We start from the raw sequence: 25,009 nt of genomic DNA, 5'->3' as shown, positions 1-25,009 counted from the left end.
CAATATTTAAAGGAATTATTTTAATGATAATTGCAATTAGCATAATAAAAATAATTATAATTAGTGTTATGTAAATGTTTGATTTGTAATATTTGTAAATGCTCAGTTATAAGCAAAGAGCACCCTTCACACACACACACACACATCTTCAGAACCGCTTGTCCCATACGGGGTCACGGGGAACCGGAGCCTACCCGGCAGCACAGGGCGCAAGGCCGAAGGGGGAGGGGACACACCCAGGACGGGACGCCAGTCCGTTGCAAGGCACCCCAAGCGGAACTCGAACCCCAGACCCACCGGAGAGCAGGACTGCACCACCGCACCCCTACACCCCCTTCACACATAGAATCATAAAATATTATATATTAAAATCCAGATTAGTTTATCGTAGCATTGTTCGAAGTGAGTGTTGTGTAGACAGCCGCCCACTTTCAAGACTTATTTCTTCGTAACATCTGCTTTCTGAACAAAGAGTGCTTTTATAGATGCACTAAAGTCGTCTTTAGGTCTGACAATATAGGTCGAAGCCTGGGTGCTTGGCGGGTTATATTTAAATATGCTTACGTCAGAAGCCCTGTGGGCCAATGGTAAAGAAAGGGGGCGTATTCAACTCTTCTGTTACAAACACGAATCTGGAGTGAGGAGCAGTGTTTTTTCCTGGGTATGTACCTAACAACTGGTTGAACAAAAAACATGACAAAAATGCCAGAGATGCAACAGTATATTATTGCACAGCCTGTGTGAAATGCTAGGAAGGTGGAAATGCATCTCGATCGTGGTCTTGCTGGCTTGTTTTGGTCTTTGTGATTTCTGCAGAATCAGGAAGGCAGGGGCAGTTAGCTGTGCCAGTGAACTGCGTTTGTGTTTTATTTGCACAAAAAATGTCGATGTTTTGATGCAGGATCCCAGCAGCTGCAACTTACCGTGTTGTTGTGTTGTGTTGACGTCGAAAGCAAGCGCATTGTGTGCACCTGGGTGAGTGTGTGTGTGTGTGTGTAACGGTAAGACGAGAGGGGTCCGTAGTTGAAAAGATGAGAAATCTACACTTCTCTATAAAAAATCAGATTGCTTCAAAAGAAGCCGTTGTTTGTTGCAGTTTTGATGTTCCCATTCGCGGCGTAGATCTGGCCATTTTTGTGCGTTTTTGTTTTGTTCATCGGGGATTGCAGGTTCGTTAGTGGCGTGAAAACTAAAGGACAATGACATGTGTGGAAGAAATAAAGCAGGACAGGAAACCTTAACCTGGAAAAAGTAGAAGCCCTGTCCTCCCTTATTTGAAATAAACTATTATGGAAATGTACATTTTTGGATGGACAGTTGGGCTTCAAAATGCGTGACAGCGAGCGACTGAACTGAACGCTCTTTCTCCAAATCATTCATTGCTGTGTGACTGCATATAAATACGGCTGAATGCCCTTTTGGCCAGTGCACCGTTTTTAGAAAATGCATAGAAGATCTAGTCTTTCGCGGAGATCCTCCTGCTAGTAGTATTCGTATTAACCAACTGTGCATTGTATGTAATTCGGTGTACATCAGAGGAGAACACCGTGTAGCTACACATCGTAATTAAAGTAGTCTACGTCCAATTTTGATGATAGGTTTTTTCGTGTTTGCGTGTGATTGTAAAATGCGATTCCGCTTGTAAATGTGTAATATTACGATGTGTTTAAGTTTGCATGTAAATGTGACCGTCAAGAATATGGTTAAAGGTCCGGGAAATCATGCGCATTAAGTGTCTCGTCTCCGCGTTGTGTGCGAAGGAAACTGGCATGTTCTCACCTAAATAATTTGTAAGCCACACCTTTACTGCGTTTACAATGGGTCGTTTTAATCTCCGGGAGCTTTTTCAAGGGACGCGCCAGTGCGCCGCTGTGCGAACTTTCGTTTTCATTTCAATGGAAAACGGCTATTATGGCGCCTTTTTTGACTCGATCCTTTTTTCCAGCCCAAACATTAATGAGGTGACTGCCTGTGTCGAAGCTTGCCGAATTCCCATTCACAACGTGCCCTACGAATGAAATGCGGGGCGCGCAGATGATGGTCGTTTGCAGCTACAACTGATCGACTGTAAGGGGGACGTTCGATCAGAACAAGATGGGATTCCCGGTCGACATTCAGGGCCCCGCCTCTCCTCTGATGACGCAACCTTAAAATCGCCACGCCTTTAGGCAGACATCCTCAAATGATTGGTTACTATAGATAACGGGGTGGAGCGAGGAAAAGAGCTGCTTCCGACGTACTAGGCCGCCGCGAGCTGCGACTGTCGGATCACGTGACACGTGAACTTGAGGAAGTCCGTGCGTACGCGCTTCATTGTGTTGTGTACATGTGTGTGCAAGTATACAGCCAGCAGTGTTTATTTGCGACTCGGATGAATCCATTTTCGTTGTTCCTAAGCTGGATCGGCCCTTTGTGTTGCGAAGAGTGTTCTGTAAAAATGAACTGAAATTGTTTCACAGCCCACTTAAGATATTTTAAGTTAAACTCCTCCTGAATACGACGAACGACAGATAATCTGGCAAATTTATGGCTCTCTGTGTTTATGTCATTAAAACACAACATTCCAGATCGAACTAAATGCGTCAGAGATTAATTAAATCTTTCCCGTGTCAGTGTGTTCCACGGCCACGCTGCCTTGCAGTAAACAACCATAACGATATGCATTTTAGTCGTTTTGTGTCTGTAGACCAGCAACGTCGGAGCAAGGGAGAAAGCAACAGCTTTCACTGACGACATAATTTAGTAATCAATTCGAATTGATCGACGGAGGTTTTGCCAGTCCGCTTCGCTTTTGTCTGTGTTTGCTGCGTATCTGTGTTATCAGCTTCTACTCTAGGAGGCCGTTTCCTAAACACCGAATCTACGCGACTAAGTGGCGGATAAAAGCTTCTATGTCGCTAGTCTTTTCACTTTGAGGGACGGGAGAAGCGTCCAATGGTATTCCACTACCATGCCCCCCCTTTCCGGCTCCGCTCCAATAGGCTTTCTGAAATTGGGCGGGGACTACCCCAACTTGTCGGGGCCACGCCTCCCGACAAGAAGCGAACGGAGGTTGTTTTCTGAGGAGAATTTTCTTTTAGCGCTCTGGCGTTTTGTTGTTTATATTTTTAAGCTGTTAAATTATTTTACCAGCCTTGTTTTAGCTTTGAGAGGTTCCTTTCGGCTACGTTTCCTTTTTAAACCCATAAGATTGTACATCAAAAAGAAGATTGTAAATAGACAACGAGTCGCCTGCAGTTCACAAGTGTTGCGAGGAGGAGGTGAGTTCGCCTCATTGATGAGAGTTGTAGAAATGGAAAAAACAAAGTGTCTAACTGGGAGAATGGGTTTCCTCTCCAGTCATGCTGATCCACTGACTCCTGCTGTTTAAGAAAAAAAAAAAAAAAACAAAAAAAGCAATATGTGGGGCTTTCGCCGTTCGCTCGTATCCGACTCTCCGCGGTAAGTTATTGCAGTGTAGTTCCCTGCTTGTTTGTAAACGTTGCGTGAGCAGCCGCGGTCGTTGACTGTACCCTTCTTTGGTTTTTTTATTTTCCTGCTTAGTTAACGCGATGCGGAGGCTTCTTTTTGTTTAGTTTCCATTTCCTGAACTCCTACCTGTTTGCTGTTCGTCCCGCTTGATGCTGCGTAGGCTTTTCCTTTGGCCGCAGTGGTCTCTTCTCCAGCCTGTAGCGCGGCTACTCGAGACCGTGGATTGGCTTTAGTAACAGGCCGCAAAGCGAGGGGGTGGCGGAAGGGGCTCTGCAAATAACTGCTGTTAGCCACCGAGCTAATGCTACCGCTACTCCCTAATCGTAACATACGATTGCTGGTGCTGGTATTGCAGTTCAGAACTTGGTGAATAGCAGGTCTGCTATTTGTTCTTTGATGTCCATTTCTGTGTGTGAAAACAGATGGTTAATTATTTTGTCGGTGTTAGGTATTCGTGAGCTGACCGCGAATTCCTAGAATCGTGGTTCAAGTTCCATACGAGTTCGTACCGGAGAGCTGATCGAGAGAAGTGCCGAGTAGCAGTTAACACAGTAATGAGGGGTTATTAATTTGTTAACGTTATTTTTTATAGTTTGGCATGAGGATTCGTCATAAGCCAGTTTTTGTAGTCGTTGAGGTTTGTGTCATTGTGACAGACATCTGATCTGAGTCGAGAGAGGTTCGCGCTAGGCTGTGCGTGTTCTTCACACCCGTCCACGATGATGAAAAGCTCACCGACTGTAATAAAAACAGCACGTTACATTTTGAATCGGACTAAAAGATATTTAAAATAGACCACTAACATTTCTTTTTCACCGACTTCGAGTCCGACTCGATCACTGACTGACGAGAGCCTCGTTGCGTTCAGTGAGTGACGTGACAAGTTTTTGTATTAAACTGTGCGTCGTTGCAGCGCATTGAATTACGGTTAAACATTTTCCAAAAAGATAAGTATATTTTACTTAATTTTTTCGACGTCTGTACTGTTAAACGGCTAAGCGTGTCTGAGTCTCCCTCCCCAGATCTGCACGCGCCAGCGGTGTCTCGATGACGTCATCGGGCTCTGCAGCGTGGGCCGGCAGTCGGCGGCTCGTGGTTCGCTCGCCACGGGCTGCTAGTAGATGTTTTCTTCTTTTTTTGTGGTACGCGATGAACCTCCTCCCCACACGGCCGTGTCCCGTGGTCGTATGAATGAAGTGTCGCAGAGTCAATAAGGTGCGGGCTCTTCTAACGCACAATGATCGGTCAGTGACAGTTTGATTATTAATTAAAAAAGGCGTCACAAGTTCATTTAGTGAGATTTTGTTATTCATTGTCATTATAATTATTAACTAGGTGACTACTTTGTGTAAGATGATAGTACAACGGCAGTCGAAATTGAATTCATGTTGTAAGTCAACAGCCTCATCTACTACACTATCTGCTGCAACATTGTAGCAGAAATAGCAGTGGGATTACATTAGGAAAGCCTGATCTTGGGTCATCCATATGTGCCAGACAGCTGCCAGAATTTTTGATGGTGCTAACACCCAGTGCTGTGTACTTTGGTCACTGAATAAATGCATTTATGGATGGTTGCAGTCTTGAGTGCATGGTTTCTCAAATTTTGATTTTGGTTATTCTGGGGAAGCATGCTGTTAGTCGTCAGCAGTGCTATGTGTTACAGTCACAAGCTGCTGCATACATATTGACATAAGTGCAAGATTCACTTTCCTCCCAGTTTGCAAGCATGTTTTTAGCTTAAATTCATTGAATGCTCCTGCTAATATTTTTTCATTTTCCCAATACCTGACAAGTTGTTACAGCACTGCATGGTGAATTATCTCATCCCTCTCTGTAGTAGGGTTTCCCAGGACAGCAGTGCTCCATTAGACAAGGTGCAGAGCATCAGTGGATTGCTGAGGACATCACAGTTCCTGTCTGCTATGGCTCTCATAATCAGTGTCCTGTTTTGTGCTGTTAACTGAGTTACTTAAAGTGCTTTTCTGTCTCAAGGACACTAGTGTAAATTAGAGAAAGTCATGTCAAACAGATGTGTAAAATTCCAGTCTAACATTAAAGATTTAAATGTGTCTGTTATATTCCAATCAGCATTTTACAGAAACACTAAGTTCAAAGGTTAACTGAAGCAAGGTACTTACCCTAAAATACACACACATTGTCAGAACCGCTTGTCCCATACGGGGTCGCGGGGAACCGGAGCCTACCCGGCAACACAGGGCGTAAGGCCAGAGGGGGAGGGGACACACCCAGGACGGGACGCCAGTCCGTCGCAAGGCACCCCAAGCGGGACTCGAACCCCAGACCCACCGGAGAGCAGGACTGTGGTCCAACCCACTGCACCCCCTACCCTACCCTACCCTACCCTACCCTACCCTACCCTACCCTACATACTGTATGGGTATGTAATTGTTGTAAGTCACTTTGGAGAAAAGCATGAGCTAAATTAATAAATATGAATTTAATTACAGTTTACAATACCCATTGTATCGGTTGTACTTTAAATTATTTTCACATGTGACAGTGATTTGTGGTTTACAGTTTTTAACTTGTTTTCCTTGTTTTAATAGCACTTTGGGTACAACATATGTTGTATTGAAATTTAATGATGGGGGAACAAGGAAAGAAAAATTTTGTTGCATAGCCAGCACTTGTCCATAGCAACCTATATTTTTACCCATTTATGTGTATACTTAATTTACTGGAGCAATTGAAGAATAAGTACAAGTTTCTCCTTTTAACTTCACCCTCTATCCCCATAACACCTTCTTTACGCCCTCTTTTTGCCATTGCTTACATTTCTGGGTTGACATGAGTGTTTGCAAAACAATTGTGCTGCTTGAAGTCCAAATCTAGAATTGCACTGAGGCAGTGATTCAGAAATGTGTGTGTGTATTATATACATATATATATATATATATATATAAAAAATATACGCACATACACACATTGTCTGAAACCGCTTGTCCCGAGTGGGGTCACAGTGAACCGGCACCTAACCCGACAGCACAGGGCGCAGGGCTGGAGGGAGGGGGGGGCACACCCAGGATGAGACACCAGTCCGTCACAAGGCACCCCAACCGGGACTTGAACCCTAGACCCACCAGAGTGCAGGACTGGGCCAAACCTGCTGCGCATATATATATTTTTAAATGGATAATCTTCAGAACAACCTGTCAGCTGTTTTCACAAACTTGCTTCAGCTGAATTCCAGGGCAGATGAACCTCCGGAACGTGCTGCTAGTTTTACTTTACCTTTGCACAGACATTGAGGCCCTCTCGATTATGAATCCACGATGAAGAGGAGGCTGGAGGAACAGGAAGCGATCTTTGCATCTCAGCAGCGTCGTCTCCCAGGAGGAACAGAAGGTTTCCAGCACCGTGTCCTGGCCCCGGCGCCAGCTGTATATGAGGCCGTGGCGGACGGCATGCAGCCTACCGCCAGCATCCAGTACTCCGTCCCACAAAGCTACCAGGTACAGATGAGAAATGAGCAGTCATCCTACCGCTTTGTTCAGAAACTTTGACTCTGAAAAATTGTGCTATGTTGTAGCTTTATCATCATCTTCTGTTCTGCAGGTTCCCACTGTGGCCCAGAGTTCCAGCAGCCATGGGCACCCCCCAGGCCCAGCTGCGCATAGTGGAGGTCACCACCACAGCCCTGCTGCCAACCCCCATGGGCCCCAAGGAGCGCAAAACCACCCGCATCCTCCAGCACCCTCTGCCCCCACACAGGGCCAGCAGCAATTCCAGAGGCTCAAGGTGAGGGACAGTGTTGGCTTTTAAAGTCTGGTGTTCTTAATTTCATTAATGGATGACTGTGTTTGCAAGTCTCCTTCTAGTGATAGGATTATAATCTTCATTTAGAAAATTCATATTTTTTTTTAGGGAGGTGAGGTATAGATCAAATTCAAATGGCATTATCCCACAAGTATAGCAGTGTGTCGCACCAAGACCGCTATAATTTCAAGTTGATTTACAGTCAAATATTATCCAGTTACATCTTTTATTGATGCAGAAGTGTAATGGTGTATGGCCCACAAAGTCTACTGTAGCACAAAAGGACATATTCAGAGTTCATATTTCCAGTTCATGTCCAGAATCATTTAAGTAAGTGTTGATTCATAGCATTGCACAGCCAACCCAAAGAAATTAACTGGTGATTTTTGTAAGACTGAACAGTACAGGAGTACATATATCCTTCTTAGTATTTGTGACCTACCAGAACCGCTATTAGACTTTTTTGTGGTTTGTGCCCTTCAGAATATAGGGGGTGCGGTGGCGCAACGGGCCTGCTCTCTGGCAGGTCTGGGGTTTGAGTCCTGCTTGGGGTGCCTTGTGACGGGCTGGCGTCCCGTCCTAGGTGTGTCGTCTCCCCCCCTCCAACCTTACGCCCTGTGTTGCCGGGTTAGGCTCCGGCTCGCCGCGACCCCACTCGGGATGAGCGGCTTCAGCCACAGTGTGTGTGTGCGCACGCACATACATGTGCGCCCCTCAGATTCACTTTCTTTTTGTCCTGTAGTAACTGTGTTAAATCAAATAGTCTAGTAGAATCACTTATATTTTGCAGTATAATATCTTGATATAAAATTCCACTTGAGGCACTTGGGAAATGTTGCTGTCCCAAGTTCTGTGTGATTACAGATTAATCTTTATAAATTCCCAAATGATGCTAGATGGTTGAGTCAGGAAAGAGCATTTACCATATAATGACATAAAATCAGTAACCATGATCTTCACTTTGATATTGTGTTGACCTGACAGTGGCATGAATAATGTGATTGTGTAAGGTGCTGTTTAGAACCTTCATTTATCATAGCTAAATATAATTCACTTCATTCAGGAAATTGAGTGTTGCATTTATGTAAATAAGTGACAACTTAATTTGATAGAGCAATGCCATGTTTTTCCTACATTCAGTATCCACTATGAATTTATTTTAATTTTTCTAATATTTTTTAATGGATCTAGATTCCTTTAATTGTTGCTGAAGGACTGAGGATTTAATCTTTAGAGACATTAAATGGGTGTGAATATGGCGGATGAGAAAAGGAACCAAAACTAATGTAATAAAGCTGAAAGCCATAAATTTGTCTGGCATTGAAATGCTGCATTTTAATGGAATGCCACCTGGGAAGGTATATTTCCACAATCTGTCCTTGACACTAGTGAATAAGAAATCTCCAGGAGGAGGCCTGGAACTGGAGGAGAGTAAGAATTGGCAAAAATTAGATTTTATTTAGCAACACTTATACTTGTTGCTGCTCTGTTAGGGCCTTTTGAAAGCAGTCTCTTCTGCAGTTTACTTCAGGTTTTATTTTATTGTTTAATTCATCTCTACAAATTTTGGAAAGCTTATATGTTGTCTAAGTTTTTAGGCATAACTAGTACTACAGCAACTGCTAAAATGCCTGAAGTTCAGAATTAACTTCTGCAAATGCTGTGTATGTAGTACATACATGCGTCGCATAACAACAGGGCTACATCATGAGAAATGCCTCGTTAGGTGATTTTGTCATTGTGTAAACATCATAGACTACTTATATAAACCTTGATGGTATAGCCTCGATGCAGGGAAGAGACATGGTGAACACAAAATTATGATGCTGCTGCTGCTGGCATAACACAGCATAGTGTTTTATAGTAAACTTTTTTATAAGTAGAAAGAATGCACTCTAAAAGAATGATTAAAAATTATAGTAAATGCATAAACAAGTAACAGGTATTGTCATTATCAAGTATTTTGTATTGTACATAAGTGTTTGTGCTATACTACTTTTATATGACTGGCAGTGTGGTAGGTTTGTTGTTTTAGAGTGCACAACCACACGAGGAACATAATGCGCTACGAAGTTACGACAGCTACGATGCTACTAGTGGAAGAATTTTTCAGCTCCCTTATTTTATGGCACCACCATAGTATGTACAGTCAGTTGTTAAGTGAAACATCGTTAAGCGGCACATGATTGTATATTAAACCAAGGATCCCTTACTACGTAAAGTAATTTAAAATGATCTTAATTAGCCTCCTAAATGAGACTTAATTGTAAATCTGTGTTTCACATGTAATGATGGAAAAACTGGTAACAATTTCTATTGTAGTCTAACTATAACCAACAGCTGGTCAATTAAAGGTATATCTAGGATACAGTTTCCCAGTTGTATTTTTGTACTGATCTGTAAGGGTGTCAGTACAGGGCTGTTGTGTGATGTGACCCTTTTCTGACACACAAAGTCAAAAATACTAATGTTGGGGTTAAATATGTCAGTCCTTAAATGGGGCTTTAGAGCAGTGCTGTAGAGTCAGAGTCGGAAGTAATTATTGGGTTACCGGAGTTGGAGTCTGTAAAAATGTTCTGAGTAAATGTACCACATGTGCCAGTGTATGTCGACCCCCAAAAATTAGAGGTGTAATATAGGTTTAGGCTTATATTCGCCAGATAAGTGGATGCTCAAAATACTGTGCAACTTTTGAGTAGTGCTGTAGAGTCAGAGTCAGAAGTAATTATTGGTTTACTGGAGCTGGAGTTGAAGGTTTTGTGTATCAACTCCACAGCCCTGCTTTAGAGTATGGTGGTTGTCCCTCCTTTTGCAGGTAGAAGATGCATTGTCCTACTTGGATCAAGTGAAGCTACAGTTTGGAAGTCAGCCTCAAGTTTACAATGACTTCCTTGACATCATGAAAGAGTTCAAGTCTCAAAGGTAGATTGGTTCTTTTGGTAGCATTTAGATTTGCTTGATATATGTGTTTCCCTCATTTTACCAGAAGTGTGCAGTGGATGATCAGTGAAATAGTATGCTAAAGTTATGATTGTTAGAGTTTCAAAGTGTGCACTCAACTCAGGGTTCTGAATGTGGGTTTTTCTGCAGCATTGACACCCCTGGAGTGATCAGTAGGGTCTCTCAGCTCTTCAAAGGACACCCTGATCTCATCATGGGTTTCAACACCTTCCTGCCACCTGGCTACAAGATCGAGGTGCAGACCAACGACCTGGTGAATGTCACCACACCTGGCCAGATCCACCACATAACTCCTCATGGAATTTCCGTTCAGAACATTCCCACAGTTACGACCCCACAGCATCAGTCTCACCTCGGATCCTCCCCTTCCACTGCAGCCCTGGCTGCACCTGTTCAGCCTACACCAGCCAAGATGAGCAAGGTAAGACTAATCAGTTTGCGTATTGTCTGCAAAGCCTTCAGCTTATTTTTCACTTCACAAAGTTCCCGTGGTTTAGAGTTCCTCTTCGTCTTTAAAAAAAAAATGTATTTATATGTTTCCTCTTTCATTGGTTACTTTTGCTGCTTTCTTTTTTTTGTAGTGGGAACTCAGTCACCTCTCACCCTACTAAGCACTGTTTTTAAAATGAATTCGGACTTGTTGTGATTCCTCTAGTGTGTTTGTGCAGTATGTGGCTTATGAAATAGTGGACTGTGATACAGTTATACACTGAATACATTTAAACATCCTTGTGGGTGTCAGATGTAAATAACTGGTGACTTCACAAAATGGCATGGGTATTGACATAATGTACAGGAAGGAAAATGTGAAGTTTGTCAGTGAGAGAATGACCATAATATTTAATCATTTTTTTGTTTTACATTTTATCAGCTGAAATTTTTTAGCCCTCTCTCTTAATGGAAAAGCATTAGTATGGAAATTCTATCTGTGGTTAATTTTCTTCTAGCCGCTGCAGTCCCCAGCCTTGACCCCCAGCAGCCAGCCCAACCCGTCCATCCCTCCATATGCCTCCCCACGTTCCCCGCCAGTGCAGCCCCATACCCCGGCAAGCACCACCCCCTCAGGGGCTCCTGTACTGCAGAATAACCAGCCTGTGGAGTTCAACCATGCCATCAACTATGTCAACAAGATCAAGAATCGCTTCCAGGGCCAGCCTGACATTTACAAGGCCTTCCTGGAGATCTTGCACACCTACCAGGTGGAGTATACTGACACTTTTCACAGTATACACCTTTTCCCTAGTTTTAAAGTATACATTATGTAGGAATTTAGAATAAATAAGGGGCTACTTTTTACTACCCAGGTTTTACCCAATCACATGGACTCATCTTTAAAGCAGTTGCGGTATTTGCCTCATCTAACTGTGATAGGCCGTGTTGTAGATTCCAAGTATTTTCTCATTAACCTCATGTTGACGGGAAAGAGACATTGGAAGTTGTTGCATCATTTCAATCTCCCTACTATGTCATGTTTCCTTACGCACTCATGTGCTTGGCTTGGCGCGAATCCTCCATTGATATGTGGCTTCCTGTGCAGAAGGAACAACGGAATGCCAAGGAGGCCGGGGGGAACTACACACCTGCACTTACAGAGCAGGAAGTGTATGCACAAGTAGCCCGTCTCTTCAAGAATCAGGAGGACCTGCTCTCAGAGTTTGGTCAGTTCCTACCAGATGCAAACAGTTCTGTGGTGAGTTGAATTGTGGCATGCATAGAAAGATTAGATTACTAATCTCCATCTCTGCACATTGAAATCTAGACTGATTTAATCATTTTCTCCAGGCATTGTTGGTTGATTTTGTATAGGAAAGCAAAGTACAAATAAATTGCTGTATCCATTCATTAAAGATTACACTAGCTGAATAATTTGTATCATATCTTATTTTCAGTGTGGCTCTTAGTTAGAGGTCAGTAATTTGTGAAAACTGTGAATTCCCTTCCCAAATAAGCGATCACTTCCCTAACTGCTTCCCCAGCTGTTAAGCAAGACAACAGCGGAGAAAGTAGATTCTGTGCGCAATGACCATGGCGGCACAGTGAAGAAGCCACAGCTCAACAACAAGCAGAGGCCCAGTCAGAACGGCTGTCAGATCCGCAGGCACCCCAGCTCTGGGGCCACGCCCCCTGTCAAGGTGGCTGTTGTCACTTGCCCTATAGAGCATGTATCATCATCATCTTTATGGCTTTTACAATAATCTAATTAACATGATGACTGTTCAGTACACTTGCTGGAGAAGTAGTACCATTGTGGTGACACATAGTGACTTGAATTTTGATGTAAAGACCTTGCTGTAATGGGTTTTTTTCTTGCCTCATCCCATTCCTAGTAATCCAAGGTTCTGCACACTTTTGAAGTACCCTAGTGCTAACACATCTGATTCGATAAGTCATCTAGTTTGACTTTTTGACTAGTTGAAACAAAATTTAGAAATTAACTAGATTACATTATGGTACATTAACATACCCCCAAGACCTTTGAGTTTCATGTGTCCAAGAAATGCTTTTTTTCTAAAAAATAAACATTTCCAAGCATCAAGTATGGCACCCATACTTTTTTTTTTAATCCAGTGAAGTCTGTCTACACTTCACAAAACTCAGTGTAATATTAGAGCAGCTTATAATGTGGTTTGCCTACTTTATCTGGAAGAAGGATGTTGACTCTATAGTGGAGCAGTTGACGACATAGTCATTTAAGTAATGATGAACCTTAACCTAAACCTGCATCAAAAGTGTTTTTTATTGGGACTTGTCATCCTTTCAAGTTCCTTTACAGCTCATCACATTTGAATCAAATAATAAGGTAGAGGATGTCACAAAACCTTGCTTGTATCTCCATAGAAAGTCTGTTTCCTTTTTAAAAAGGTCAGAGTTGGTATGCTTATGTATCATTTATAATCTGACAAGTCAGTCTATATCCTGTTTGATTTCTTTTTTTTATTTTGCAGAAGAAACCCAAGATATCAGGCTTGAAAGACCAGTCGCTGGCAGAAGTCAGTAAACATGGCATTGGCAGTGAGTCACTGTTTTTTGAAAAGGTGAGCGGGATTCACCACCCACCAGTTGTGTCAGTTTTTTAATATAGTTCACTATTGCCCGATTGACTAAGCGGATCCACTTGACTCAGGACTTTTGCTATACTCAAAGTCTGCAACTGTCTGCTTGAGAGGTCCAGTTGAAAATAGTGTATGTAATAGGTGTGCATTCCATGCAGATATTGGTCATGAGAAAATTTGAAAAGTGTCACTTTCTGGAACACAAGCCTAATATTTGAGGGTGTGGTTCAGCAGATCAGGCAGGCCTGGAGAGCAGTCTGGATTGTATGGCTGCTCTGACCTGTGTTTTTGGTTGCAGGTGCGAAAGGCCCTCCGGAGCTCCGAGGCTTATGAGAACTTTCTTCGGTGCCTGGATATCTTCAACCAGGAGGTGATTTCTCGTGCAGAGCTGGTACAGCTAGTGCTGCCTTTCCTGGGGTGAGTATCAGAAAATGCATAGTGCCAAGACAGAAAAACAGAAACCTAAGCAAATTTGCAGTGCAAAAAGTAACTGATCCAACTAGCTGTACCTTTAGCATACATTGTTTTGAAGAGTAATTTAGAACCACTTGCACCTAACTTTTCAGTTGAAAATGAAAGCTTTCTCAGGTTGTTTTAGCTTTTGTTTTTAGAGTTTGTAAAAGAAGCCATTTGTTTTTGTAATGAATTAATTGCTTTGTCCATGGTAGTGAAATTGGGGGTTATCATAATTGTAATGAAATGGGTTCTCTTTTTGTTCATTCCTGTAGAAAATTCCCAGAGTTATTTAACTGGTTTAAGAACTTCCTGGGATACAGGGAGTCATCTCACATCGAGAGCTTCCCTAAGGAGCGGGCCACTGAAGGTATTGCAATGGAGATAGACTATGCCTCTTGCAAGAGGCTTGGCTCTAGCTACAGGGCACTTCCCAAGAGTTACCAGCAGCCCAAGTGCACTGGGAGAACACCGCTTTGTAAAGAGGTGAGGACCTTTCTGCTCCTAATAAGACTGTTTTAGACTGTAAAATTCATCTTGTTAATTTTTTTTTTTTGTTTTTTCCTCCCTGAATTAAAACTGTTTGGCCTTTCATGGTTTCTTTTCAACCTGTCTCTCATTATTGTCTTAACTGTTTTTTTTAGCTGACTTGATTTTGCTGATAAGCTAGATATTTTTAGTTGAAAAAGTCAAATTAAATACCTTTCTCTAGGATTCTTGTGCAGGGTACTTTTGCAACCACAACACACCTGATCTCTGTATCCTGAGAGCTCATAAATGCGCAAATGTATCTTCCTCAGGTTCTGAATGATACATGGGTGTCATTTCCTTCGTGGTCTGAGGATTCCACCTTTGTCAGTTCCAAAAAAACGCAATACGAAGAGCACATTTACAGATGTGAAGATGAGCGGTTTGAGGTATGCAAAGGCCTTCCTAATTGTCACAGAGATAAGCTGAGTTTAAACAGTCAAATTGAAGAAATGAGATTGCTAAGAAATGTTAGCCTATTTTGGTGCCTTAAAGTAACCTTTATTTCGATTAAACCTTTGTCCATGCCAACCAAGTTATAAAAGCCACTTTACAGTGATTTACCAGTTTGTAGATTTAGCTGTATTAATTGTCAGTAAAGTCAGTATAATAGTTTTGTACCTTAATCAGCGGTAGGACAGCCTGTTTGGGCATTTTATTCGCGGATGCTATGATTTCAAGGCAACAACCCTAACTACTACATTAACTGCCACCCCAGAAAATTTATTCCACAGTAAATTTGGTGCCTTTCTTAGTTGTTCATTAAAATACTGATTTGAAAAAGTCAAATAACATTCTTGTCTGTGCATAGCAGTAAAATGGAGGAAATTTCTCCCCCCAGTTGGATGTCGTCCTAGAGACGAATCTAGCCACAATCCGTGTACTAGAGATGGTGCAGAAGCGGTTGTCCCGCATGTCAGCTGAAGAGCAAGCCAGGTTCCGGCTGGACAATTGCCTGGGCGGCTCCTCTGAGGTCATCCATCGCAAGGCTATACACAGGATATATGGGGACAAAGCCCCCGATATCATTGACGGTCTGAAGAAAAATCCTGCTGTGTCCGTCCCTATCGTGCTGAAGAGGTGAGCTTTTAACTGTCGTGGCTGTCAATGTGCATTACGTGCTTTCCCAGAATGGTAAAGCCTTCTACAGTCACAGTAAGGACCCCAAATGGAGGTTAATTGAGCTCAGATCTAATTGTGTGTTTAATCAGCACCAAAAAAACTAAATTTCTTTTAATGTACCAGAAGTTAACATTTCTTTCTATACCTGTAACTTGTTTATCACATTGGCACATGCTTTTTCTAAGCTATAAAAAAAGTTTTGATATCTAGATAGTCTTTTTTTTTTTTTTTTTTTTTTTCCCCCTCTCTGATACTCATTTAAGATGCCTTTTAAGTTGTTAATGTTTTTCAAGCTTGTAGGTGATGGTATGTCTCTTTTCATTCCTTTGTCTTCACCTGTTTTAATTGTTCAACATAGCTAGTAATATTATATGCAACCAATAGTTCATAAAAATAAGTTGAACACAATATAGCTCTTATTAGCATTGTAGCACAGTTATCACATGTCCTTATCTTGTGGGGAAAATGCTTCCAAAATCAGACTTACTGCGCTTGTTTTGTAATTCTATGATAGGTTGGGAATGAAAACCTGCATACACATAACTCTTGGTGATTCCATGGATGGACAGAGTGTCTGCTTTTGTTCCAGTAATTTCCTACATTTTGTTACCTGGCTTTCTTTTCTATGAATTCTTTCCTCCCCAATTATCCACCTTCTTTTTTTTCTTATATACAGGTTAAAGGTCAAGGATGAGGAATGGAGGGAAGCCCAGAGAGGCTTCAACAAGATCTGGAGGGAGCAGAACGAAAAGTATTACCTGAAGTCATTGGACCACCAGGGCATCAACTTCAAACAGAATGACACCAAAGTCTTGCGCTCAAAGTCTTTGCTCAATGAGATTGAGAGTATATATGATGAGGTAAGGGATATCAGAAACTGCAGACAATGTCAATAATTCAGTATCCTAAGGTAAAAGCATTCTTTTGCAAGATGCAACTGTAAATTGTTTGTTTTTATTGCACTGACAGCATTTCGACCTGTACCAGCACTACTGTGGGCAGAAGAAAGAGGAGGTCTGCTCTTGAGGAAATGGCCTCATACTTTAAGAATTAATTCTGTGTACATAGGCAAAGTTAGAAAAATACAAATCTGATGATCTTCTTTTGAGGAGGAAGAAGGGATCATTATACTAGAAAGCCATAATCCTCTACATGCAGTTGCATTAAAAATGTGCCTCTCCCTCAAATTGATGTATCCTGGGAAAGCGTAATTTAATTAGTGCTCTCAGGTACGAGTAAGATACTTACACCTGTGCTTTTTATTCAATATAAGGAACTGATTGTGAAGTATAATGGTGGTTTTACTTGCTGTGGTGGCTGACCCTTTCTTTGTTGCCTTGCAGCGACAGGAACAGGCATCAGAAGAGAACGGTGCCCCTCCAGCTGGTCCTCATCTGACACTGACCTATGAGGACAGCCAGATCCTGGAAGATGCTGCCGCCTTGATCATCCATCACGTTAAGCGACAGGCTGGCATCCAAAAAGATGACAAATACAAGATCAAACAGGTGGTTCACCATTTCATTCCCGATATGCTGTTTGCCCAGCGAGGGGAGCTGTCTGACCTGGAGGAGGAAGAGGAGGGGGCAGAACTAGATGAGGGTGGCATCAAGAAGCACAATGGCATGGCAGCTGGCGGAAGCCCAGCCAAGTCAAGGCTGCTGTTCAGCAATACAGCTGCACAAAAACTACGCGGATTGGAGGACACCTACAACCTTTTTTTTGTGAACAACAACTGGTACATCTTATTGCGTCTGCACCAGACGCTGTGCTCGCGGCTGCTGCGCATCTACTCGCAGGCAGAGCGGCAGATTGAAGAGGAGTGTCGGGAGCGTGACTGGGAACGGGAGGTGCTTGGCCTCCAGCGGGACAAGAACGACAACCCTGCTGTTCAGCTCCGACTCAAGGAGCCTAGTATGTATCAAACAATTGATAATGAACATTGAGACTTGAGAACTCACAGAAGCTGCTGAATTTATGCCATGAGGCTCACTTAGTTATTTTTCACATAAAACTTTGTACAGTTCAATTTCTTACCTAGATTCTTTGTCTGGTGGTTTTTCCACACCTCAGTTGGTAGTGGAAAACATCCCTTTCCCTTCTGTGTATAAAATTCTTATTACTGATGTAGATTTAGGAATAGCACATACTTTAGCATGACATGAGCCATTCAAAAGTTGACACTGCTCTAGAAATCATTGTGGGATCATCAAACTCCTGTTGATGCTGTACACTTGTGCTTCCTTGCATAAATGTTTTGCACACACCATCTTGTCTACCTATAGTGGACATCGAGGTAGATGACTACTACTCCGCCTTTCTGGAAATGGTGCGCAACCTTCTGGATGGCAACATGGATGCTTCCCAGTATGAGGACTCTCTACGTGAAATGTTCACAATCCACGCCTACATTGCATTTACCATGGACAAGCTTATCCAGAGCATTGTCAGACAGGTGGGTCCACTACACAAGGGGTAGATGGTTTGTTTCCGTTCATCCCTCTTACTCCTTCATGTACAGTTTAGTATGGTTGATTACTTCAGTAGTTTGCTGTGCTTGCTTCTGACTTAGGCTGTATGTATGTTTGGTGTGCTTATAGATCTGGATAAGTCTGCTAATCCCATTTGTTTGGTAGAGCCTTCGCTTGACTCACAGCAAGTAGTTTCTCTTGGTGAACATTAAATTTAAACTACTAGTCATTCTCTATAGCAAAGTTCATGTGGCCATGTAACTTAGCTGCACATACATGAACATATCAGTCATGTGAGTACATTCCATTCTATGTACAAACAGATGTTTTCTCTTGTATGCATACACAACAAAACCGATTATGAATAGGTAGTTCCCTCGATGCAACCTGTCTTTATAATTCAAGCATTTTTACAAGATAGTAAAATGTTCCAGACTGTGTTACACTCAGGTTTGTGTATGAAGATTTGCATTTACCCATTTAGCTGATATGTTTTTTTCCAAAGTGGCTTACAGTGTTACGCTACTTACAATTATTTACTCATTTATACAACTGGGTAATTTTTACTGAAGTAATTTAGGGCAAGTACCTTGCTCAAGGGTACTACAGCTGTAGGTGGGATTTGAACATGCAACCTTTGGATCCAAAGTCTCATTAAGTAGTCATGGAATTCAGGACACCAGTACATTGCTTGCAGGAATTTCTCTTGTGATCTGGTTCACATGGTTGGAGCTTTCATATTTACATGTTTATACCTATTTTGTCACTGTCTTGTTTCTGCAGCTCCAGCATATCGTAAGCGACGAGATCTGTGTTCAGGTGACTGATCTGTACCTGTCTGAGAGCCAAAACGGTGCCACAGGAGGCACCCTGTCGACTCAAGCCTCTAGGACAGCGAGCGAGATGTCCTACCAACGTAAGGCGGAGCAGCTCATGTCTGATGAAAACTGCTTCAAGGTATGTAGTAGTTATAGGAGGGGAGGTAGACTTTGAGGTCTTTCACAGGAGGAAATGTTCAGTGCCATGTTTCTTATTTCTGTTGTCTACATAGCTGATGTTCATAAAGGCTAGGGGGCAAGTGCAGTTGACAGTGGAGCTTCTTGACACAGAGGAGGAGACCTCTGACGAGCCTGCTGAAGCAGAGGTGTGCATGTGTGCCTTATAAGTCTCTCCCTATATCTGTCTCATCGCAGTTTTGTCTTGCATGTCACACTAAAATGCCAATGTTCATAAATGCTCTGGAGAACCACACTTGACATCACTGAATATTTAAGTTTTATTTCAGTTTTGCCAGAAATTAAGATGTCTTGGTGTCTGTTTACGTGTGTAATGCTGCAGCGCTGGTCAGATTACGTGGAGCGGTACTTGAACTCAGACTCCACCTCTCCAGAGCTGCGTGAGCACCTGGCACAGAAGCCAGTCTTTCTCCCCAGGTGAGAGTCCTGCTGTCCCTGTGGTCATATGTTTAGAGGCCCTCCAGTGACTTTATGAAAATCCTCCTCCTTTGAGTAAAAAAAACATATATTTTAGTAAAGAATTTCTAAAACCTGTGACCCTGCAAGCTACAGGTTATTCTAAAATGTGCATCTCAAGATCTATGTAATATTAATAAGTGACTTTTGTGCTTTTAATTGATGAATTATTGGCTGCAGTAATTTTGCATGTTTATACAACATATAAAGCACTAGAAAGGGTTAGTACTTCTGATAATCTGATATTGCTGGTTTCAGGTCCATGCTTAGTCTAAGATCTGAGAAGTTTACACTTTTCTCTTATTTTACTTGTTCCTGTTTGCGGGGTCAAAATTTTAAGCTTTCCCCCTTTGTGCTGAAGTACACTGTAAATGATTGATCCTCCCTCTCATCTGTATTAAGAAAAAATTAAGTGTTGTAGTCTGGAAAGAGTTTTCTTCAAATTAGTGTGGCACACTAGTGGGGTGGGGGGCTGGCATTTCTGGATGTGGCAGCATTATGTCAGCTATTTGCATGTCACTCCCCATTAGGAACCTGCGGCGAATACGCAAGTGCCAGCGAGGGCGAGAACAGCAAGAAAAGGAGGCCAAGGAAGGTGGGAGGAAGTCGGCAGACAGAGCAGACAATCTCGCAAAGATGGAATGCATGTTCAAGCTCAACTCCTACAAGATGGTATATGTCTTCAAGTCAGAGGACTACATGTACAGACGCACTGCCCTGCTGCGAGCCCACCAGGTGAGCAGAGTGACTTTGGTGCATGCTGTGTTCTCTCTCTAGTGGTGCGTATTTATTTATGTGTGTTAGGTCTGTTGGAGTTTGCATCTTTTTTGAATGAAAACTTCTTCGTCAAGAATGGCAAACCTTGAGAAACAGATGTTCTGTAGTCCCCCACTATGTGACTTTCAGTAAACTAGATTTTTTTTTTGTGATTTTAAAAAAAAATTCGTAGGCATGGTTTCTGCTGTTAATTTCTATTGAGCAAGAGTCCATAAGAATTTTCCTTTGTGATGGAGGTTACATGTGCCCAGTACTGAGTACCAGTCTCATTACAGTCGCACCAGAGGGTGAGCACACGGCTGCATCGGCGCTTCCAGGCCTGGGTGGATGACTGGCTCAAGGAGCATGTGACACCAGAGATGACTACCAGCTGCACCAAGTGGCTCATGGGAGAGGGTCGAGAAGGACTGCTGCCCTGCACCACCACCAGGGAGCCTGAAATTGTACACTTTATGAGCATCAACAAATACCGTGTCAAGTACAGCGCAGCGAGCAAAGCACCATAGCCTGCCGGGGAAGGGGTGGAAGGGGGAGAGAGACGAAGGGACAGTTATTTTTCAGAAGAACAGGGTGACAAAGTGTCACCTCATCATATTGCCAGCTGATCACCTTTTTGTTTCTCTTTGTTTTTAACATTTTAGCTGTACCTGCATGCTGCAGGCCCTTGGTGCCAAAACTGAGTCATCCCATTCAACGAAACACCTGCCCACTCTTAGTGCAGCTCCAATCAGCTGCTCAGTAAATTGAAATCACCGGATTCACCAGTATAAATAACTTCTCAGGAGCTTTGGTTTGCATCAGTGACACCTCGGAGAGCCACTGATAGATGGGGCTACTAGATACCTTCTGACACAATGTCAAGTGCACTTTTGTCAGGTGGTTGTACATTTGGGTGGTTAGGAATTGATAGGCTTGTAAATGTCTAAATCCATCCTAAACTGAATGTTCTTAAATGTGAAGTGATATGCACAAGCGTAAAGGTAAGAGGGATTTACTTTCTGCAAGAACTGTACATTTCTTGCCAGGAGTGGTTGAAATATGCCCTTAACTTTTTGTCCCCATCTTATTTTCATATTCCCCTCATTGATGCGTTGTGTTCAATGAGTTCATTTTCACAACAGATGATTGAAGTCATGATTTGCAGTATCTCTGTTTGAGCGATTTAATTCGCATTTCCTTTCGCAAGGAAAATGGTAAACACAATATATTGCCTGTTTATCTGAGGCAGCATTAACAGATCTATATTTCAGCCACAGCTGCAGATTGTGGTTTATGGAGAGAAGTTATCAGAACAATTAATGTGAAAACATATACTTAATTTAGTCAGACACTTGTGTGGTTTCTGGCAACACACTGTAAAGTTGTATAGCTTGTGAATGTCAGTTTGACATTTATGTATACTGGTATGTATAATCAAAACTAACTCTGACCTCTGTGGTGCAGTACTCGAGTTTCCGGCATTACCCTATACCAGCACATCCAGCTAGAACACTCAGAACGATAGAAATGGTTGATAATGTGTACGACCCACACATTGCAGACTCTTTGTAAATTAACTGTAAATAGTGCAACCTTTTTTATGACAAATCTGCATTGGTTTGTTAGCCTGCATCAAAAAGCTTTCAGTGAACTTTAGTGAGAGGTGGCTAAGGTTAGTACATATAAAAAAAACAGATTTACAAGACAGTTTATTACAGTTTTTACCAAAGGGAGTTTATTAAAGTTATAGCTTCTTCTGTTACTTTATTTTTTAGTAGAAAAAAATACAAAAAAGTTTCATTTGAAAGGAGAAATGTCCAGAATTTTTGAAATGGAGGTTTTTATAAAAACATCCTTTCGTGAATTTACAAGTGTAAATTTTGCTTCAGTTTCAGACTGTAGTATCACTGCCCATTTGGATATCTTTATTACATGTCGGAAAAGAACAAGAAAGACTCATTTTACCCTTGGAAGGATTACACCATGAAACTTGACAAGAGCAAAAAGTGTTGTGTGTACACTGTGGTTACAATTTTTGCTGAAAGTATACATGAGAATTTGTAAAACAAATTAGAAAAGCATGTCTTTTTGTGGATCAGTATAGCCCCTTTATTTCAATAGTATTCAATATTTCTAATAAAAAGGACACTTGCAGCTCATTCATCCTGTGTGTTCGGCCGGTTGTCCAGTTTCCTGCCCAGCCCACGTTTTGCATATATCTTGTGTTTATGCTGAATTTTTTTTTAGACTGCCATCTTCACTGTGTTTTTAATCAGTTTAGTTGCACGGAGAAAGTGGGAATTGGATATTTTTAGAATTTTTTATTTTTAAACATCCACCCCCAATTTTATTAAATTGCTTGGAAGTCGTGGAGTTCGGAGTTAATTTCTCATCTGCCTTCCACACACAACCCTAATGGAGATGCTGCTGTAAATCTCCACAAAATCTGAACCTGTATCTGGTTCTGACCATGCAGTGCAAAAACTAAATATCACCAAGGATCACTTGGAATTGCGTCCCATACGAAAACTGCATTTATGGGCCCTTTCTTGTTCCCGTTTCATAGCCACATGTGTGAATATGGCACTGCAGTACAGCCCCCCCCCCCCCCCCCAATTGTACTATTATAATGAATTGCCATAATAATGCAGTCACTTTCAGAAAAGTTTTGTTCTACAGCATTGATGGTTTTCATCAGTGGTCACTGACTCGTTATATGATGGTCCGTCTGGGCTCATGACCCCATGACATGCTCTTTTGGCATGTTTGTGCCTTCCTCTTTGGGCTTCTAGGTGTAAAAGCTGCTTTACAAACCCATTCCACTAAAGCAGAGATGAGACTCGTTTTGTCTAATGTGGTCCACACAACTTTGTTTTATAGCCCCATTTTAAAACTTATGCTTTTTGTCCTTGTTTTTAATGTGCTTGGAAGAAATGTGCAGAATGGTTTGTGAGTTCAGATTTCCTCAGTCTTGTTCTTGTACGCAAAAGCAATACTCCCTCTGTAAACACCCACAGTTTGTGGAATTTTTTTTTTTTTTTTTTTTTTTTTTTTGGCTGTATTTAAGTTGAAGAAACCACTGGCCCAAGTGCTGTGTTGATCACCTGTTTTTGTACAAATATGTTATTAGAATGTAGTAAATGAAGCAGATACGCAGTAGGCACTATGTCACACTATCGGTAGTCTTAGATTTTTAAGTGGTTATTTTTTCCCCTCCTGTTGTAGTTTTTATTTCTTGGTTTATCTCACTGCTTAGACCTGTAGTTTAAGCTCTTCTATATATGTTTAACTGTATTTTTAATATCATTTCCAAATCATTCATGTATGAATATGAAGTAGCAGAGATGGATGCTAATGAGGAATGCTGGGTCACACTGCTGGTGGTACAATAAACCACTGTGGTTTATTCTCGTGTTTGTTAACTGGGGGGGGGGGGGGCTGTTGTCACAGTTGCCACGTGAGTTAGGACTGAATTGTAATTGGCAGACAGTTTTAATATTGTAGTGGCCGTTTTGTTGCAGACTGCCCAGGAGGTGAGGAATGCTCACCCTGGATCACGCACCTGTCAAATTTATGCATTGTCACCAGCCAAAATGTTTCCTTTCTGTTCAGAAAGAACTCTGTGGCTTCCAATCCAAGATTACATTGCACCATAAAATACTTGTTTCCTTACCTTATGGCGAATAGACTTTTCAAAACAAAATTAAAAATGGTGCTACAGATTTGCTGCCAAGCTGTGTTGCTTTTGTCAAAGCCTGCTCTGTGAGATGTTTTCTGAGCAAGGCTAAGCCTTTACAAGTGGAGAAACTCAACTGCAATAAAATCTTTTTAGTACGAGACCGTTCACTGAACTGCAGCGCAACCGAACGCAAACCACGTCTGGTCAGTATTCTCTAACTTCCAGTTGGCCAGACCACTGCAGAGAGGGTTGTCTGCGTGGGGGAGCTGGGTCTGCTTGGAGGCAAGTCTGAGCTCTGTAGGAGGTGCGTGCGTGTGTGTGCGTGTGTGTGCGTGTACGGACCCCCAGTGAGAGAGGGAACATTCCACCTGAGCTGGGGGAGTATCTAGCCCCCACAGGCTAGCTCTGACTACTGCCACCAGCTAGAGACAATCTTGGACAAAAAAAAAAGATTGGACAGTTTTTGTGCCCGGGACTGATTTTATTTTTATATTTACTGTACAAGATATAAAAAGTGAAAGATGGATGGGGCACTGGCTTGTAAAGACTTTTTGTATTGCATTTTCTGTGTCCCCTTTGCCACCTCTCTACATGATTTATATACAATGTTGTATACTTGAGTGTAGTGCAGTATTTGTCATTAAAATATTACTGAATTGTGTCGAGTGGGTGTTCCATGTTATTTAATCCTTCGCCATCTTACTATGGTGTTTTATGAACTTTTTTTTCCCCCCGGTTTAGGTCCTGCAATAATTTACTTTTCGATCTCGTCTGCCTGGGCCCTAGTGACTTTTGGAATGGCCAGGTGTAGTTGGAGCCACTTCATTACTGAGCAGGGTGGAGGGATAGTGAGTGTGAATAAAGCAAACTCATGTAAATGTCCAGTAAATGGTGAAGGCCACCTTTTGTGTACATCTTCATAGACACTTTTTATAGGCCACTATGGGGGGGAGGAGCAGATGTGCAATTTGCAATCAAGTAGTACAGTTAACAGCTGATGTGATTATTGTTCTTCATATTGACCATTCTTTCATACTTCATAATGAATATGAATGTGTATTTCCCTTCTCTAGCAGCAGGGGGCGCTGAAACCCAGTTCAGGTCTGGAACTGCAAGCTCTCCTTCCCTCGCACAACTGAGATCAGGGGACTTCTACAAAGGTTCAGGATGGATAAATTCATGGAAATGTCATCTTAAGCCTTTTGGGGCAATTTTTTATTCATGATGCTCAAGTTGTCCAAGAGGAAGGAAACTGATGTGTGG

The 25,009-nt window shown here is 42.1% G+C and overlaps 1 protein-coding gene across 3 annotated transcripts; it reads left to right on the top strand.

The window, feature by feature from the left end:
• Positions 1-604: 604 nt before the first annotated feature.
• On the top strand, positions 605-22,670 carry LOC108934674 (paired amphipathic helix protein Sin3a-like). Of its 3 annotated transcripts, XM_018752693.2 has the most exons (22): positions 3,029-3,260; positions 6,737-6,947; positions 7,051-7,233; positions 10,067-10,173; positions 10,342-10,633; positions 11,160-11,411; positions 11,750-11,902; positions 12,189-12,344; positions 13,158-13,247; positions 13,564-13,682; positions 13,994-14,204; positions 14,519-14,635; positions 15,088-15,326; positions 16,045-16,228; positions 16,712-16,825; positions 16,916-17,282; positions 17,654-17,823; positions 18,623-18,796; positions 18,891-18,983; positions 19,178-19,272; positions 19,842-20,046; positions 20,364-22,670. In XM_018752693.2, exons 2-22 carry the CDS (start codon positions 6,768-6,770, stop codon positions 20,592-20,594), a joined length of 3,732 nt encoding a protein of 1,243 aa, XP_018608209.1. In that variant the 5' UTR covers positions 3,029-3,260; positions 6,737-6,767; the 3' UTR covers positions 20,595-22,670. The 3 variants fall into 3 exon arrangements, with proteins under 3 accessions (XP_018608208.1, XP_018608209.1, XP_018608206.1); XM_018752692.2 differs by lacking the exon at positions 3,029-3,260 and adding an exon at positions 605-661 and having other exon boundaries at positions 16,712-17,282; XM_018752690.2 differs by having other exon boundaries at positions 16,712-17,282.
• The last annotated feature ends 2,339 nt before the right edge of the window (positions 22,671-25,009 follow it).

This window comes from Scleropages formosus, chromosome 11 (assembly GCF_900964775.1).
Source record: "Scleropages formosus chromosome 11, fSclFor1.1, whole genome shotgun sequence".
NCBI lineage: Eukaryota > Metazoa > Chordata > Actinopteri > Osteoglossiformes > Osteoglossidae > Scleropages > Scleropages formosus.
Note: the sequence above shows the minus strand (reverse complement) of the source record. Positions and strands in the feature narration are given on the sequence as shown.

Bases quoted from the DNA above. Each gene is read 5' to 3' on its own strand.
- LOC108934674 (XM_018752692.2), top strand. From the start codon at position 6,768: ATGAAGAGGAGGCTGGAGGAACAGGAAGCGATCTTTGCATCTCAGCAG. The intron at 14,205-14,518 runs GTGAGGACCTTT...TATCTTCCTCAG, and splicing joins GAACACCGCTTTGTAAAGAG to GTTCTGAATGATACATGGGT. The intron at 16,229-16,711 runs GTAAGGGATATC...GTTGCCTTGCAG, and splicing joins TTGAGAGTATATATGATGAG to CGACAGGAACAGGCATCAGA.